The sequence below is a fragment of the Zerene cesonia genome, unplaced genomic scaffold, assembly GCF_012273895.1.
Source record: "Zerene cesonia ecotype Mississippi unplaced genomic scaffold, Zerene_cesonia_1.1 Zces_u001, whole genome shotgun sequence".
Classification (NCBI taxonomy): Eukaryota; Metazoa; Arthropoda; class Insecta; order Lepidoptera; family Pieridae; genus Zerene; species Zerene cesonia.
Genome location: NW_024045131.1, coordinates 4,099,453 through 4,114,912, shown reverse-complemented (window position 1 = coordinate 4,114,912; position 15,460 = coordinate 4,099,453). Strand labels below are relative to the sequence as shown.

At 37.5% G+C, this 15,460-nt stretch overlaps 1 protein-coding gene across 1 annotated transcript in view; it reads right to left on the bottom strand.

The window, feature by feature from the left end:
* LOC119838211 (scavenger receptor class B member 1) overlaps nt 1-15,460 on the bottom strand; it is a 75,545-nt gene that overhangs the window by 50,000 nt on the left and 10,085 nt on the right. The window contains exon 2 of the mRNA XM_038364059.1: nt 1,218-1,427. Within this exon, the coding sequence (XP_038219987.1) occupies nt 1,218-1,275 (58 nt within the window). The 5' untranslated portion in view covers nt 1,276-1,427. The remainder of the gene's footprint in view (nt 1-1,217; nt 1,428-15,460) is intronic.

The following is a 15,460-nucleotide window of genomic DNA, read 5'->3' as shown; positions in this document are numbered from 1 at the left end:
ATTGATAAACGGAAAACTAGTCAAATCACCGACTATTTCCGCCTCCGGCTTCAACTATGTATAAATCAATTGCTGTTAGTTAGCCTCGCTGAAACTCGAAAATTGCTACACCGATTTTGATAATTTTTGATGCGTTCCTAATAGTCTAGGGAAGGTACAAAAGGTGAGGAAAATAAGGAAAAATGTGTCAAAAAACGTTCCATTGCGTAGCGAAGTTCGCCGGGTCAGTTATATAGTATGGAATAAATATTAATTCAGAAACACGATTGAAAGTTTCTGATGAAAACTAGCTATAACCTGCGTCGTCACTCGCGTGGTACCAGGGCAAGAAGTAGCCTACGCGCGAATTTGGACTAATCAATCTCCGTACCAAATTTCATCCAGATACGATAAGCTGATTTCGCGTGAAAGTGTAACAAACATCCATCCATTCATCCACACTTGCAAACTTTCGCGTTTACAATATTAGAAGGATCTGCTATCCATCCGTTGCTAACCATCCTGACATAAAACATCACCATCCGTCGTACAACATCGAACCTACAACCTGTTTCACAAACAAATACCTAAACACAAGAGCGCTCCACCGACTTCACCCAAGACCACATACCTAAATCAATAGAAATGTAGTCACACAAGATTTTAGCGAACTGAATATCTGAATCTGTATACTTAAATATCATTCGAAACTCGTTACATAAGCGTCTTAATATTATCACAGATCTCGACATAACAACCTTCAAGCATCTATCAACTACTATGTTGTTAAAAATGTTATTTTAATAGCAATACTAAGAAGTTATATGGCCAGTAATAAAAGCGTCAAGTAGGTAAACAACTCACAGGCAAACGTATTCCAACACTAATGCACACAACAGCAATAAAATATACAAAAATATCGCTTCTCAAATTGTAAATAACGGCACCAGACTTTCTTGGGCCTTTAATAAAACTTTAAATATAAAATACAAAAAAAAAAAACTTAATTGTCCCATTCCTATATGTACATGGGGAATTTTTTAAATCCTAGCGATCCTTATCAGGATAATCAGATAAACTTATAAAATTCACCGTTCGCATACACCGATCGCATGATACGTGTGCAAGGTTTGACTTAAATCTGTCCGTTTGATGTGGGTCCACAATCGAATCTAAAGGATTCGGCTACATACAAACATACAGGTGTAGCTAATAGTGTTTATAATATAAATACTTACACCACTTCCTCAAGAATGCACTCGTCAACTTGGCGCATAGTTTATCGCGGCCCTGCATTTTGTATAGTCACACACACACAAACACAATACACACACAATCACTGAATCCGTTGCATTTAGCACGCGAGCGGTGCGCGCATCACGTCCGTCGCGATCAACGGTCTAACAGCGACTGACGTCCGAACGCGAACCGGGTGCGTACGCGCAGCTCTGAAACGAGAAAAATAAAGAATTATTTCTTCAAAAGGTCACGGGTAAGGACCTTGCGCTAAGGATAAGTACGTATATGTGAAGGAAAACAATTTTTAAATCGGGTTTTTGTGTGGTTGTAAAAAAAAAAAACAACGTGACATTCGAGACAAGTTTTAAATTATTGTTATCTGTTGTGAAATCTGCACGTCGCTTAGAATATTATTTTATGTACCATTAATAAAGTTGAATAAGTTTATTAATACATCGTCATGTGATGCTAGGATCAAAACCGTAACTTACAGTTTTCTGTTTACTTTTTGAGCTTAAGTATAAAGCCTTAATTTATTAATTGTTACATTATTACGGTCCATGAGATACAGCCTGATGACAGACGGACTGACAAACACACCGAGAGACCAACGTTTTTACCGTTTGGGTAGCTAATTACCAATCTAAATATAACATTGTCATGATAATTCGTCGCAGGAATATTCATACATATTCAATAATCAAGTCAGAAACTTTAAAATTCTCAAATATCAGGGCCACTATTTTTCCGGTATCAAACCTTGAACAGACTTAATTTGTTTCTCATTGGCCCCGTTGTCGTTATTATAAATAATTTGGGGTCACTTTTGATGGTAGGTCAAAGGACACCACAAGTAGGAAATAGCAGTTCTTTGAAATGGCATCTCTCATTTACATCATATTTGGTCTTTAGTGATTTAAATCATTTATGAGAGTAGGAAAATACGTTTATGATCTTACATATAAAGAAGAAAAAACCAAAACATTGTTAATAATTCGGGCAGAACTTTTTTTTTATATAGCTAAACAGGCAAACGAGCAGGCGGTTCATCTGATGGAAAATGATGTCCGCCGCCCATAAGCACCCGCAATGCCAGGGGCACCGCGAGTGTGTTGCCGGCCTTTCAAGAATATGTAAGCCCTTTTTTGAATGTTTCCTTGTCGAATTCTTTGAGAAACACTTCTAAGCACTTCCACTCAGTGCAATGTGATTGATTTTTATTCGTTGGTTTTACAGGATATTTTTTATGCTCTTTAATTCATATTTTCTTCTATCTGTTAGTGACGCTGGCTTACAACTTTTGGATTCTAATTTTATCAATGAATCCGTTTAAACTATACAAAATAACCAATTTACTTAAACAATCAAAACGCCCCAGTCCTTATTTTACCTACTCTGTAGTTATTTTTTATATATCTACTTTTAGGTAAATACCTATTTTTTATTATTTTGTAATACATCAAAATTTTAAAGTTCTTTCATGTTAAACTCAAGTAAAAGTAACTTACGTGTGAGGAATAACTTAATTTCATCGAAAGTATGTCATGCAATGGTACAGCAAGGTTAACTTGGACATAAGTTGAGAAAAGTATTTAGACATGTTCACTTGAATATGGCAATTTCTAACTCGAGGTTAAGTGATTAGAGTAATAGTATTTTTAATGTTAGGTATAGAGTTCTACTAGCTGCGCCCCGCGGTTTCACCCGCGTACGACTGTATCCCGTAGGAATATCGGGATAAAAAATTGCCTATATGTTATACCAGTTGTCCAGCTGTCTACGTACCAAATTTTGCAATCGGTTCAGTAGTTATTGCGTGAAAGAGCAACAAACACCCACACCTCACAAACTTTCGCATTTATAATATAAGTAGGATTCCATTACAGGCAACGTAAATTAGATATATATATTAAGACTACAGACGTGCTGATATCTATATATATAAAATTCTCGTGTCACAGTTTTCGTTGCCATACTCCTCCGAAACGGCTTGACCGATTCCTCTGAAATTTGGTAAGCATATTGGGTAGGTCTGAGAATCGGCCAACATCTATTTTTTATCCCGATATTCCTACGGGATACGGACTTACGCGGGTGAAACCGCGGGGCGCAGCTAGTATTATATAATATCTAGATCTAGATAATACCGGTTTTTGACAAGATCGGAATTTTTCAAAATATTATTTATGTACAAAATATTCAGAGTTTACAGTTAGATAAATCACAACACATAAGACAGAGTAGCTTTCTGCTTTAGGGATAGCTTCTTATTGGAAATTTGCAGTTACGGACACATTAAATAACGGTTCAAATTCGTGGTTTATTTTGCTGGAAGCATACTAGAAAGAAATTGTTTTCTTCCCACTCAACATTCTACTGTATAACCTTTCAACACTTAACCGTGAAATTTGGTCCAAACCTCCTTCAACCTTCAAACCTTTCCGGAAACCGAGAAATCGCACAAATCAGCAATCCGCCTGTCTCTATCTACTCGTCTTTGCTCTTTCCAAACTCCGAAGATTACCAACGACGATTAGCTGCCGAGATTCGCTAACTCAGTTACATAATGACATTTCTTCCCAGGCCATAAGATCGACAATCGTGTAATAATTAATTTGGGTTGTGTATTGGGTACAACTTTCTCGCGTTGAGTAATGTTATGCAAAACAAGTTTAACTTCTTTGGGTTAGTAATAACTGTGTCGTATTACCAGATATATATAGTCTGTGGGATCGCTTCATTTCTTTTCAATATCGTTAATAGTTTATCGATACCTATATTATGCCTGAATTTTTGTTTTGGTTTGTAATGTTAAAACTAAATTACATATTCTAAATATTTTTTTTTAATCAGAAATGAAATGTTATTCCTGATCGATGCAGCTTATATTATGTAGATTGAACTGCCTTGCCAGTTCAACCTGGATAACCTCTGTTAAGGAATCATACTCGACTCGAGCTAAAAATTTCGACAGACTATAAAAGCACTAATGAATTATATAATTATGTATCTCTGTACAACATTTCACCGAGATGCTAATCAGTTGTTATTCACTGACATTTTTTGGGTTCCGTGTCTGTCTGTCTGTCCGTCTGTCACTGGGCTGTATCTCACCAACCGACGTAGTTTAACAAATGCGATTTTTAGACTTAATGAATTTCTGTTGAAGCAATAAAAACAAATAATTAAAAATCGAGATCCAAAATTGGATTTGTGAAAAATTTTTTTGCAATTGTTCTAAAAATCTTATTTGTATGAGACTCATAGTGTTGCGAGTCCGACTCGCACTTGACAGGTTTTATGGACGAAACTTTTAGGGTCAAAGAGCAAAAATAATTGCAGTGCTACAGCATTTTATGACTGGTTCTTTGAAGAAAATTGGCAGCGAATGTTGCCTAATAGATACCTACCTATGACTTAAAACTCGTATCAATAAAGTCTGTTTCAGTGTTTGAGACAACAGTTTTGGAGAATTATTTGAATATCTCATAATTCATACACGAATACTTATTAAAATTGATGAATATCAGCAAACGATTGAGTTCGCAGTTCACAGAGACCAACCAGCATCATTGCATGCAGTAAGTCTACACAAATAAATTAAATTGAATTGTCTGTTTGTAATGACAAAATAACTGCTCATTATATAGTTTAGTATAGGATTTTTTAGAATATGCAAACAACAATTGTTACGGGCACATTTTGTCCGTTTGTTTGTCTACCTATTTTTTTATATAATAGTCTATCTGAATCGACTGACGCGACTTACACTAGCAGGCAATTGAAACATGTCTTAATTTATGTGTGTATCACGATTATTAAATTTCCGTCCGTTAATATCCGTAGATGGTAGTACATATTTCCATGTAGACAGAAAGCTTCAGTAATTCATTGATTCATCCAAAGCTTCCCATACTCAAATAATAATTTATTCAACTACACTTCTTTAGCAATTTCTAAAATCATAAGACATAGAATTCAAATACCACTGGTCCGCTGCAAAGAAGACTCTGCGGTTGCTCCATTAAAAGCATATCAGTCTATTCTAGTATTCTCGTTATGAGTTATGACCTTAAGAATAGATATAACGTAAAGACACCTCGACCTTATTTACTACGACAATACTGCACATATCTCGTAGACAATCCGTTTTGCAACACGTTTGAGAATTTTAACATTGCCAACACTCTCACAATGCAAACTACAATAATTAACACAAACTGTTTTGCAATTTTGCGGGTGATTAATTGTACTGTTGTCTTGTACGCGATGTAAGGTTTTCGTCTCGGAAAGCAGGCAGTAGGCAGAGGTTCATGCACATCATCATCAGCCCATATATGTTCCCACTGCTGGGACACAGGCCTCCTATGAGGGTCCAGGTCATAAATCCACCACGCTCGCCAAGTGCGGGTTGGCAGATGTCACATTTCGTCTAACTTTTGATTCTTGGACATGCCGGTTTCCTCACGATGTTTTCCTTCATCGTTTTAAGCAGTGGTGATGTTATCCACCCGTGCCGATAAATTGAAAAATCAATTTATTTCCTGCAAGCTCGCATGGTCTCGAACCCCAACTTATCGATTTTCAAGTGCGAGATTCTCACCACTGAGCAACCACTGCTTTTAAGGTTCTTGTACATTGAGCTTAAAATTATAAGAGATCAACTACAGAGTGTCTTGCCGGCTGCAAGCAACTGAACTGGTGGGTCGCCTGATGGTAAGCGATCACCGCCGTCCATGTACATTCGCTGAGGTAGTGCCTCTGCGAATGCTACCCGCTTTTAAGGGGTAACGAATAAGAAAATAGGACAAACTATGTTATGACTATCTAAAGCGCTTCTGAAGAAGGACTAGTTGAATAAATAAATGTGTGTGTGTAAAGTTAGAGTTAAATCCATAAGTTTTTAGTCACCAAGTATCGATATGCTCATACTTTAATCGTTCACAAAACAACACAAGTTTCGAATGACACATTTCTTCGCAAATGATTAATTTATAGAATATTTAATCAATCACAGCTATTGTGGTCGGTGTCTTACAACAAACAGTGTATTGGCTGTGACTCAGAATGCGTCATTTGGTTTATTCAAGGGCAATAAATACAAGGTATGCTACTTTTTATGCTACGTTTTAATACCTAGCGGAAAAGAATCCTTACTTCACTACATAGTATAAAACAAAGCTATTTCTTTCTCTGTCCCTATATATGATTAAATCTTTAAAGCTACGCAACGGATTTAATAGATAGAGTGATTCAAGAGTAAGGTAAATATATATCATCTATTTAACAACTCCGAATTGCGAAGTGCAAAGCCGAGGGCGAAAGCTAGTCCTACTATCCTACTAATATTATAAATGCAAAAGTTTGTAAGGATGTTAGTGCGTTTGTTGCTCTTTCACGCAAAAACTACTGAACCGATTGCAATAAAATTTGGTACGCAGACAGCTGGACTTTTTACCCCGATATTTCTACGGGATACGGACTTACGCGGGTGAAACCACGGGGCGCAGCTAGTCTATTATAAATGCTAAATTGTGTTTATTTATCCTTTTACTTCGCTCCGGAGCTGTTTATTATATGAGTTTTGTGTCCGGAGATAGCTAGGAGACTAGAGAGGGATTTAGGATACTTTTTATCGCGGGAAAACATCGCAGACCCTTGGGAAGCTCTAATATGATATCTATACGCACTCTGTAACTTATAAATTCCCATAGATGGCGCTGTATTAAAATATGACATTTTACATCAAAATTGTTAATTTCTTTGACCAGGCGGGCGGAAACCTAGTGTTATTTAAGTTTATTGAGTGTACACTATTGTATATTTGACAAGAAAGCGAATTGAAAAAAAAAGCCAATAAAATAACTTCTAATTTGAGCAGTTTCGTGAGATCCGTTTTATTTATTTTATTGAGAGCAACTTATTATTCTCTACAGTTCGTCGAAACGTTTTAAACGAGGTGTAAAAAGCTACTTTTTAAAACTATGATTATCTTCTGTACAAAATACAAAATGTTAGATAAGTATATGAAATAAAAGATCTTCATGCAATTGCCCATAAATTATTTTGAATAAAAATCTAACCCGCTTTCAAATTGTCGGTTGGTGCGGGACCAAATAAAAACGGGATCACACGGGCAGAAGCTTTCAGATAAAAAAGAAACAACAATAACGATTGATCCGTTCAAAGTAATTGCGTATTTCAACACACATAAAACCAATCAAATCAAGAACCTCCGCCTTTTTTAAAATACCGGTTGACAAACCAGGACTCTCGATTACCAGCAATATTCACATGCGACGTCGGTCTATCGAAACGGCATAATTGTAGGTTAAGGCATGAAACCTTGACGGATGCCAATACGTTTCGTCAGACGTTGCCCAAGCGCATTGCCGCACCCGGAACCCGGGATCCTGTACGCGTAGCATCTATTGCTAAATGTTCCGCGTTATTGATTGGTAAATCGACCTCATCGCTGCTATTATGTACGCTGTGGCTCGCTTCGGATCCGCCCGGGTTGGAATTTAAAAAGATACTAGCTGCGCCCCGCGGTTTCACCCGCGTAAGTCCGTATCCCGTAGGAATATCGGGATAAAAAGTTGCCTTTATGTATTTCCAGTTATCCAGCTGTCTACGTACAAACTTTTATTGCAACCCGTTCAGTAGTTTTTGTGTAAAAGAGCAGCAAACTAACACACATCCTTACAAACTTTTGCATTTATAATATTAGTAGAATTAGTAGATTAGTAGACTAATAGGATTAGCCAATAGCTGTAGTAACGATGTTATTGTGGAAGCCGAGCACGCTTCGGCACGAATTGGGACAGCGCACACCGGGGATGTACCACACACCGACACAGGACCGGCGTGAAATAGAAGAATGTGAGTGTATTTCGTACGGTGTGCGGGGGAGCTGGAAGCCTTTTTCTTTTCCTCACCCTTAGAATCCTTTCCTTATCCTTTATCCCTTAAAAGCATTCGCAGGGGCATTAATTATGGGAATGTTCATAGGCGGTGGATATCGCTTACCATCAGGCAAACCACCAGCTCAGTTGCCAACTATCAAATGCAAAAGTTACGATGTCACCTAGGAACAATAAAGCTTTCTGCTCGTGCGAATTTCGCCCCCAAGACGCATGATTCTATCAAGACGCATGATCGTATCTCAATACAGTTCAGTAACAATCGATCATATCCGAAGACATCCACACCAGCAAAAACCATCTAATTACAATTCGTTACGCACTCGCTGGCGGACAATGTACGTAGAGTAAATAAAAAGTGGCTTACATTCGTGGTGGCCTGCTGGAGTTCCGTATACATCACAGTTATTTAACGTTGTATAAAACAAATATATATATGTATTTTATAGCAACTTTCCCATGTCGGTGTAGACCGCGTAGTTAAAGGATACTCGTCTCCTTACACACCCACACAGAAGACCGGCGTGATATAGCAGCATGCAACTGTGTTTCGTTCGGTGAGTTGGGTTACTGAAGGCCTTCATCTTTTTCCTTATCCTTCCCAGTCCTTTCCTTTATTCCTCTCGTCAATCGTTTCTTAATCCCTTTCCAATTTAAAGTCAGCAATACATTTGTAGAGATATAAGATCTGCAAACGACCTTACGCCTCTCCAAATGTTCATGGCCTTTGATAGCTCTTACCATCAGGCGACCCATCAGCTTCATTGCCGACACAACAACCACTGAACCGATTTAAAAATTCCCTCACCATTGGAAAGATGCATCAAGGCTGTACATGTACTACGGACGAACAGCTAGTATTATATAATTTTTTTATTTTTTATGGCAGAGCAAGCAAAGGGGCAGGTGGACCACCTGATGTTAAGTGGTCACCACCGCCCATAAACACTTGCAACACTAGAGGTGTTACAAGTGCTTTGCCGGCCTTTCAGTGACATATACGCTCTTTTCTTGAAGGCCCCAGTGTCGTAATTGTCCCAATTGGCCCCATTGTCATAAAAATATATATTTGTTATAATAAGTACCAGTTAATTCGCAAAAATGACAAGCTGATAGAGTATGACTTGAACACGCTGTAACTACACGGCCAGATTTAAGAAAAGGAACATTCTGTCAAATGTCTAAACCGAAATTCAATAACTTTCGAGTTTTACTGGCAGATATAACGTTAAGGATTAAGTTGCTACTTTTATAATTTCACAGAAACGAAGTCGCGGGCACAGTATGTAAATAAATAATAACATGAATATTAAAAATAGATACCTACAATTGACGCTGTTTCCATCCTTGCGGGAAGTTTAACAAGCCCCAAATGGTTATCCTAAATTTCTAATTTCTATGTATTTGTAAACCTTTTCTGTTTTTCATGAGATTGTTTTTAAAAATTTGGAGTTGTGCCTCCCCTCAAGGACGTCGATGTGGCCATATAAGCGTCAAATCTTGCTAGACTGCCACATTAAATGTCGTAATAGTAGTAGACCTTTTTTGTAATCTATTTCCACTTATCGAGAACAATTTAAAATCAAGCAACAAGCAAAACATACTGTCCATCGGCCACTAATAAAAAAAAGCGAAAAAAATATAAATAAAAACAAACCGTTCAAAATGCAGTATTTACGAGAAAAACTAACATAAATCACCTAACGGAACCACAAAAGCAAGTGGACCAATCGCGGCCGCGCGTTCGAATTTGGAACGCGCTTACTCGACCGGAGCGGCGCGCGCGCATCTTGACAAGAGAATTAAATTAGCGCTATGCCAGTGACACACGGTTTCGAATTTACGCGTCGCTTATGCAAAACGACGTCTGCTCTGCATTTATGCGGACTTCTCTAGCATTACGTATTCTAGAATGCTTTTTATTGATAGAAAGGCGTTGTTTCGCTTCGGTCAATGCTATAGAATGAATAATGGTACAGAATGTAGTGAGATTTTGCACTGTACTGACCGACATTTGAAGTTCATGGAGACATTTATTTATAACTGCTGCGCCCCGCGGTTTCACCCACGTAAGTCTGTATCCCGTAGGAATATCGGGATAAATGGTTGCCTATGTGTTATTCCAGTTGTCCAGCTATTTACGCACCAAATTTCATTGCAATCGGTTCAGTAGTTTTTGCGTGAAAGAGTAACAAACATCCATACATACATACAGCCGTCCATATGTATAAACTTTCGCTTTTATAACATTAGTAAACTGGCTTTCCTTTCGCCCCGATAGTCAAAACCCAAAAAAGAAGTCATCGGATTATACCTGCACAGTTTCCTGCTCTCGTTGGAATTCCGGAATACAAACTATCATATGTTCCTTCACGGGTCTCAAACTATTCTCGTAGGAAATTTCATCCAAATCGATTCGGTGGTTTCGGCATACAGACGAGTCACACACACAGATAGATTTACGCATTCACAATATTAGCATAGATTAAAACAACATCAGTTCTATAATATATAATATATAAATAGATAAAGTTACGATTACATATCATATGGGGGAGATATTTCTCTACTACATTTGTTTACCAGATTCAGACCCACCCACGGGTGCTCTGGGAGGGATATCACAAACGCGTTGTTACCAACAATTCCACCTGGGAAACGGACGTTACACCAAACGACTGGGTTCCTTCCTTCCGCCAGTAAATACCACAAATTAAAGCGAATACGCGAAATTGTCTGTTCTACGCCATTACACTGCTATCCACTTTTCATTAGACAATTATTGTTGATGGCAATACTAAGGGGCAGGGGGCTATCTAAGGCACCAATTAACGTACGCTCCGAGGCTAGACCTTCCGTTCTATATACCCTACTCTCCTCCCCCCCTTTGAAATATGATGCACGGTTTATTAGTCCCTTGGAAGGTTCAGGCGATAATCCACCACACTGACCTCGTGCGGGTTGACAGAAGTCACATGTCGTCGGTTTCCTCACGATATTTTCCTTCACCGTTTCGAGCTGTGCTGATTTGAATAATGTGCAGATAAATTGAAAAATCTTATTATTTCTTGCAAACTCACCCGGTCTCCACCCCCGACTTTTCGCTATAAGGTTCTAACCATCGAGCCACCACTGCCGTTATAAATTTGTATTAATCGACAACTAATAAAACAGCAGTAAAAAAATACTATGTAATAAGACGAAAACCGCTTCAAAGAGTATAGTAACATAAATGTTTGAGTTTCAGTTTGAGTTTGAGTTCGATAGATTACATAACAAAATCATGTGAATCATCCATTGTTGGATGTTGATCATTACATGCAATTAAATTATTGCATTTAACGCGAGTCTACACCACATAAGTAGGTAACTGCTTGACTCGTGTAAAATCAATTTATTGAGGAAAAAAATGATAGTTTCTAAGAAGGAATACGGTCAGTTTCTATTAGAATAATTACTATTTGAGAAATTTTTAAAGAGTAGAAAAAAAATAGATCACGAGGCGAGATTCGAACGAAGGCTGTGGTTTGGCAAAAAGACGGGTTCGAATCCATCCTTTTCTAATCTTTCATAATTTCTCACTTATAAAGCATTTCAATGCTATAAAAATAGAATTACTATTTGTCTTAATTCAACTCTATTTGTTGGCTCGTTAACCGACTTCATAAAAAGGAGGAGGTTCTCGATTCGACAGCATTTTTCTGTGTTTTTTACCTCATAACTATGATACGATATTATACGGATTCTTTCAGGCGGTAGGCGGTTAAGATTATTGTCAGAAATAATTTTCGTTTCAACATTTCCACGAAAGCTTCGGGTTATAAAGGCAGGAATGTCATACACAGATGCGACCGCGGGTAGCAGCTAGTATACTTATAGAAATTAAACACTTTTTAACGGATTTTAAACGCGATTTATTATTGTCTACTGTCTACTGTCTCCCAGTCTCCCCGTGACCACGCTCGCTGTTATGTGTTCGAAACGTCGGGTTAATAATATAATGAATAAATCGCGTTTAAAATCCGTTAAAAAGTGTTTAAATTCTAAATGTATAATGCTCGCGTAAAATCAAACACAAGATAATACTAGTATACTTATACTCATATTTTTATATGATCAAAGTACGCTTTAAGACAGGTTGATTTGAAGGTGATTATAATTGTTTCTATTTCCTTAGTTACTTGTTTGTTTATATTTATAATGATTTAACAACAAGTGTATAACGTTAAAATTACGAAACAGATTGATTGATGGTTTTTTTTTATAAAAAGAGTGATTCAAGAGGAAGGTTCATACTTATATATTATTACAGCCGTGTGAAGCCCGGGCGGGTCGCTTGTATATCCTATACCACTAATAATCCTTCCTACTATCCTACTAATATTATAAATGCGAAAGTTTGTAAGGATGTGGGTGTGTTTGTTGCTCTTCCGCGCAAAAACTACTGAACCGATTGCAATGATGTTTGGTACGTAGACAGCTGGACAACTGATATAACATATAGGCAACTTTGTATGCCGATATTCCTACGGGATACAGACTTACGCGGGTGAAACCGCGGGGCGCAGCTAGTTGTACAAATGTCAAAGATTAGTTGGCATATAAGTATTAAGTTATGTTTAAACGACTAGTTCTCAAAAGCCCTATAAGAGATTCAAGTCACAAAATGGCGTCCGTGGATTTTTTTTTTGATTTTTTTATTATTATTATTTGAGTCATAATTAGTCATACACACGAACAAACAACTACATATTTTTTGTCTCAATAAACGAGTACAGAGCGTGACAATAATGCGAATTAACTAACTAGAAATCGCTTCCTACGCCTGTCGTTTTTTTATATCATAGCGGGCAACTAAGCTGCTACTTGGCCGGATGATGGAGCCAAATTTTACATACATAAAGAATAAACCATACATATAGATATGTATGGTATATATAGATATACCTACTCATAGAGAATTAACCATACATGTATGGTTTATTCTTTTCTAGTTGCGCCCCGCGGTTTCACCCGCGTAAGTCCGTATCCCGTAGGAATATCGGGATAAAACGTTACCTATATGTTATTCCAGTTGTCCAGCTGTCTACGTACCAAATTTCATTGCAATCGGTTCAGTAGATTTTGCGTGAAAGAGCAACAAACATACTCACATCCTTACAAACTTTCGCATTTATAATATTAGTAGGATTAGTAGGAAGTAGGATTTTCAGGTCCACTAGCCTAAACAACTTTAAGTCGCACTGTTGGCACCTTTGTTTATTTTTATCTTAAGTCAGAGCGAGAGGGCAATACTCTTTGTTTGATTATCTATCCATCTGTATAATCGGGTAAGCATTGTTCAATTTGCCTTGCATCACTGTTACACGAATATAAAGTGACTTGTTCATACAAATCCGCGAAGGAAACCATCGTAAACCGGTATGTGAAAGAACCAAATGTAGCGACATATTTCTGAATCGCGCAAGCGAAATTTTTTCGCTATAGAGCATATATACAACTTGAAAACCTCATTCAATGTGGGGTTTACCGGCTGGCCAGTGGCCAGTCGCGAAGGCTGGTCGGGGGTCCTCCCTTTTAGGATGCCTCCATCCTTCTATCAATCCCACTATCAATCCTCCACACCAAATAGTTTGACGGTATTTGACATCTGCCCGCACTTGGTCAGGGTTCTGGATGCCTCAACCTTAACACAGTCGTCAGTCCAACAAATAAATCGCTGTATATGCAACTCAAGCCAGGGACAGCAGTTGGGTGATCGAGAAGTGATAATCGACTTATCATCATCATATATTTCCCACTACTGGGACACAGGCCACCGATGAGAGTTCAGGCTATAATCCACGGCCAAGTGCGGGTTGGCAGATGTCACATGTCATCAAACTTTTAATTCTTCTACATGTGAGCTTCCTCGCGATGTCTTCCTTCACCGTTTCGAACAGTGTCGATGTGAATAATGTGCAGATACATTGAAAATCTATTTGTTTCTAGCACGCTAGTCCGTTATCGAACCTCCGACTTATCTATTGAATTCCGAGGTCCTCACCACTGAGCCACCACAACTGAAGTGTCACTAAAACACTTGTACTGATCAATTAAAATGCATACTACTAAAAATCTGTGACACTCGTAGGTTTAGGTTTTATCGTAGCGTTTTTTATTCATGTTTAGATGTGTTATACTTACAATAAATCATAAAAATATAATTTATTTGTCACTTATTTTATTTAATTACTAATTTGAAAATGTACGTAGAAAACCAAGCCATCCCTTCAATCAAAATCAATCAAAAACAGGAGATAAATCAAATCAGCAGTATGAAGAGCACAACAGGCGGTCTTATCGCTTAAGCAGCGATCTCTTCCAGACAACCTGGTGGACAAGGAAAACGCAGTGTATATTAATGTAAAAAAGTAGGTTTTTGAATGTAAGTATCCCTTCTTTGTACTTATTCAAGACTACCTAAAAGATTCCATATTGTTTTATTTAGTTACTTAAATATAATATGCGATATCAATGTCAATCAAATGTAAAAGAGCCCTTATACGCCAACGATGATAATTATTATTATTAAAGACAAAGACAAAGCAGCTTTATTTCAATCCCCACAGATTAAAATTATCGTCATTAATATTAATTAACTAATTAGATATCACTGCGTTTATTATTGAGTATAATTTCATTGTTTTTAATATTGGAATGTAGCAATGAAATATATAAGTATTTTATATTTTTTTACCTTTAAAAGTTATACAATAGAAATGTGAAATATTTTTATGAATTGCATAATCCTTAATACTAGAAAATTCATTCCTTTTCTTTGCTGTTTTAAATTAAGTTTTTTGGTCTAGCGTGTTGTATTTAAGTCGTATACAGTTAATTATTTAATGGAAAAGCAAGTGAAGTGGGCCACATGATGTTAAGTGGTCCCCCCCGTCCATAAACACTGGAGGAGTTGCGCTTTGCCGGTCTTTTAGTGACATATAGACTCATTTCTCGAAGGCCCCAATATCGTAATAGTTCGGGTACACAATTATTCTCTCTATCTCTACGGAGAATCTATCTTTGTCTTTTCAAAGCAGAAAAAGTCGCGTGTCTCATGTAGTAAAACACACAAACAAATAACCAACATTAATTCCGGCACCGCTGCGTGAGGATATTGAAGTAGCGTCGTCATCGCTTATATAACTCACAACGTGTTACGAAAAAAAACCCCAGTGAAAGTCTGCGATCATATATTTAACTCGCGGAGTGACGCTGAATCGCGCTTTCGTTTTATTTGCGCTATGTATATAAAGGTTTATCACTGATAACTACAT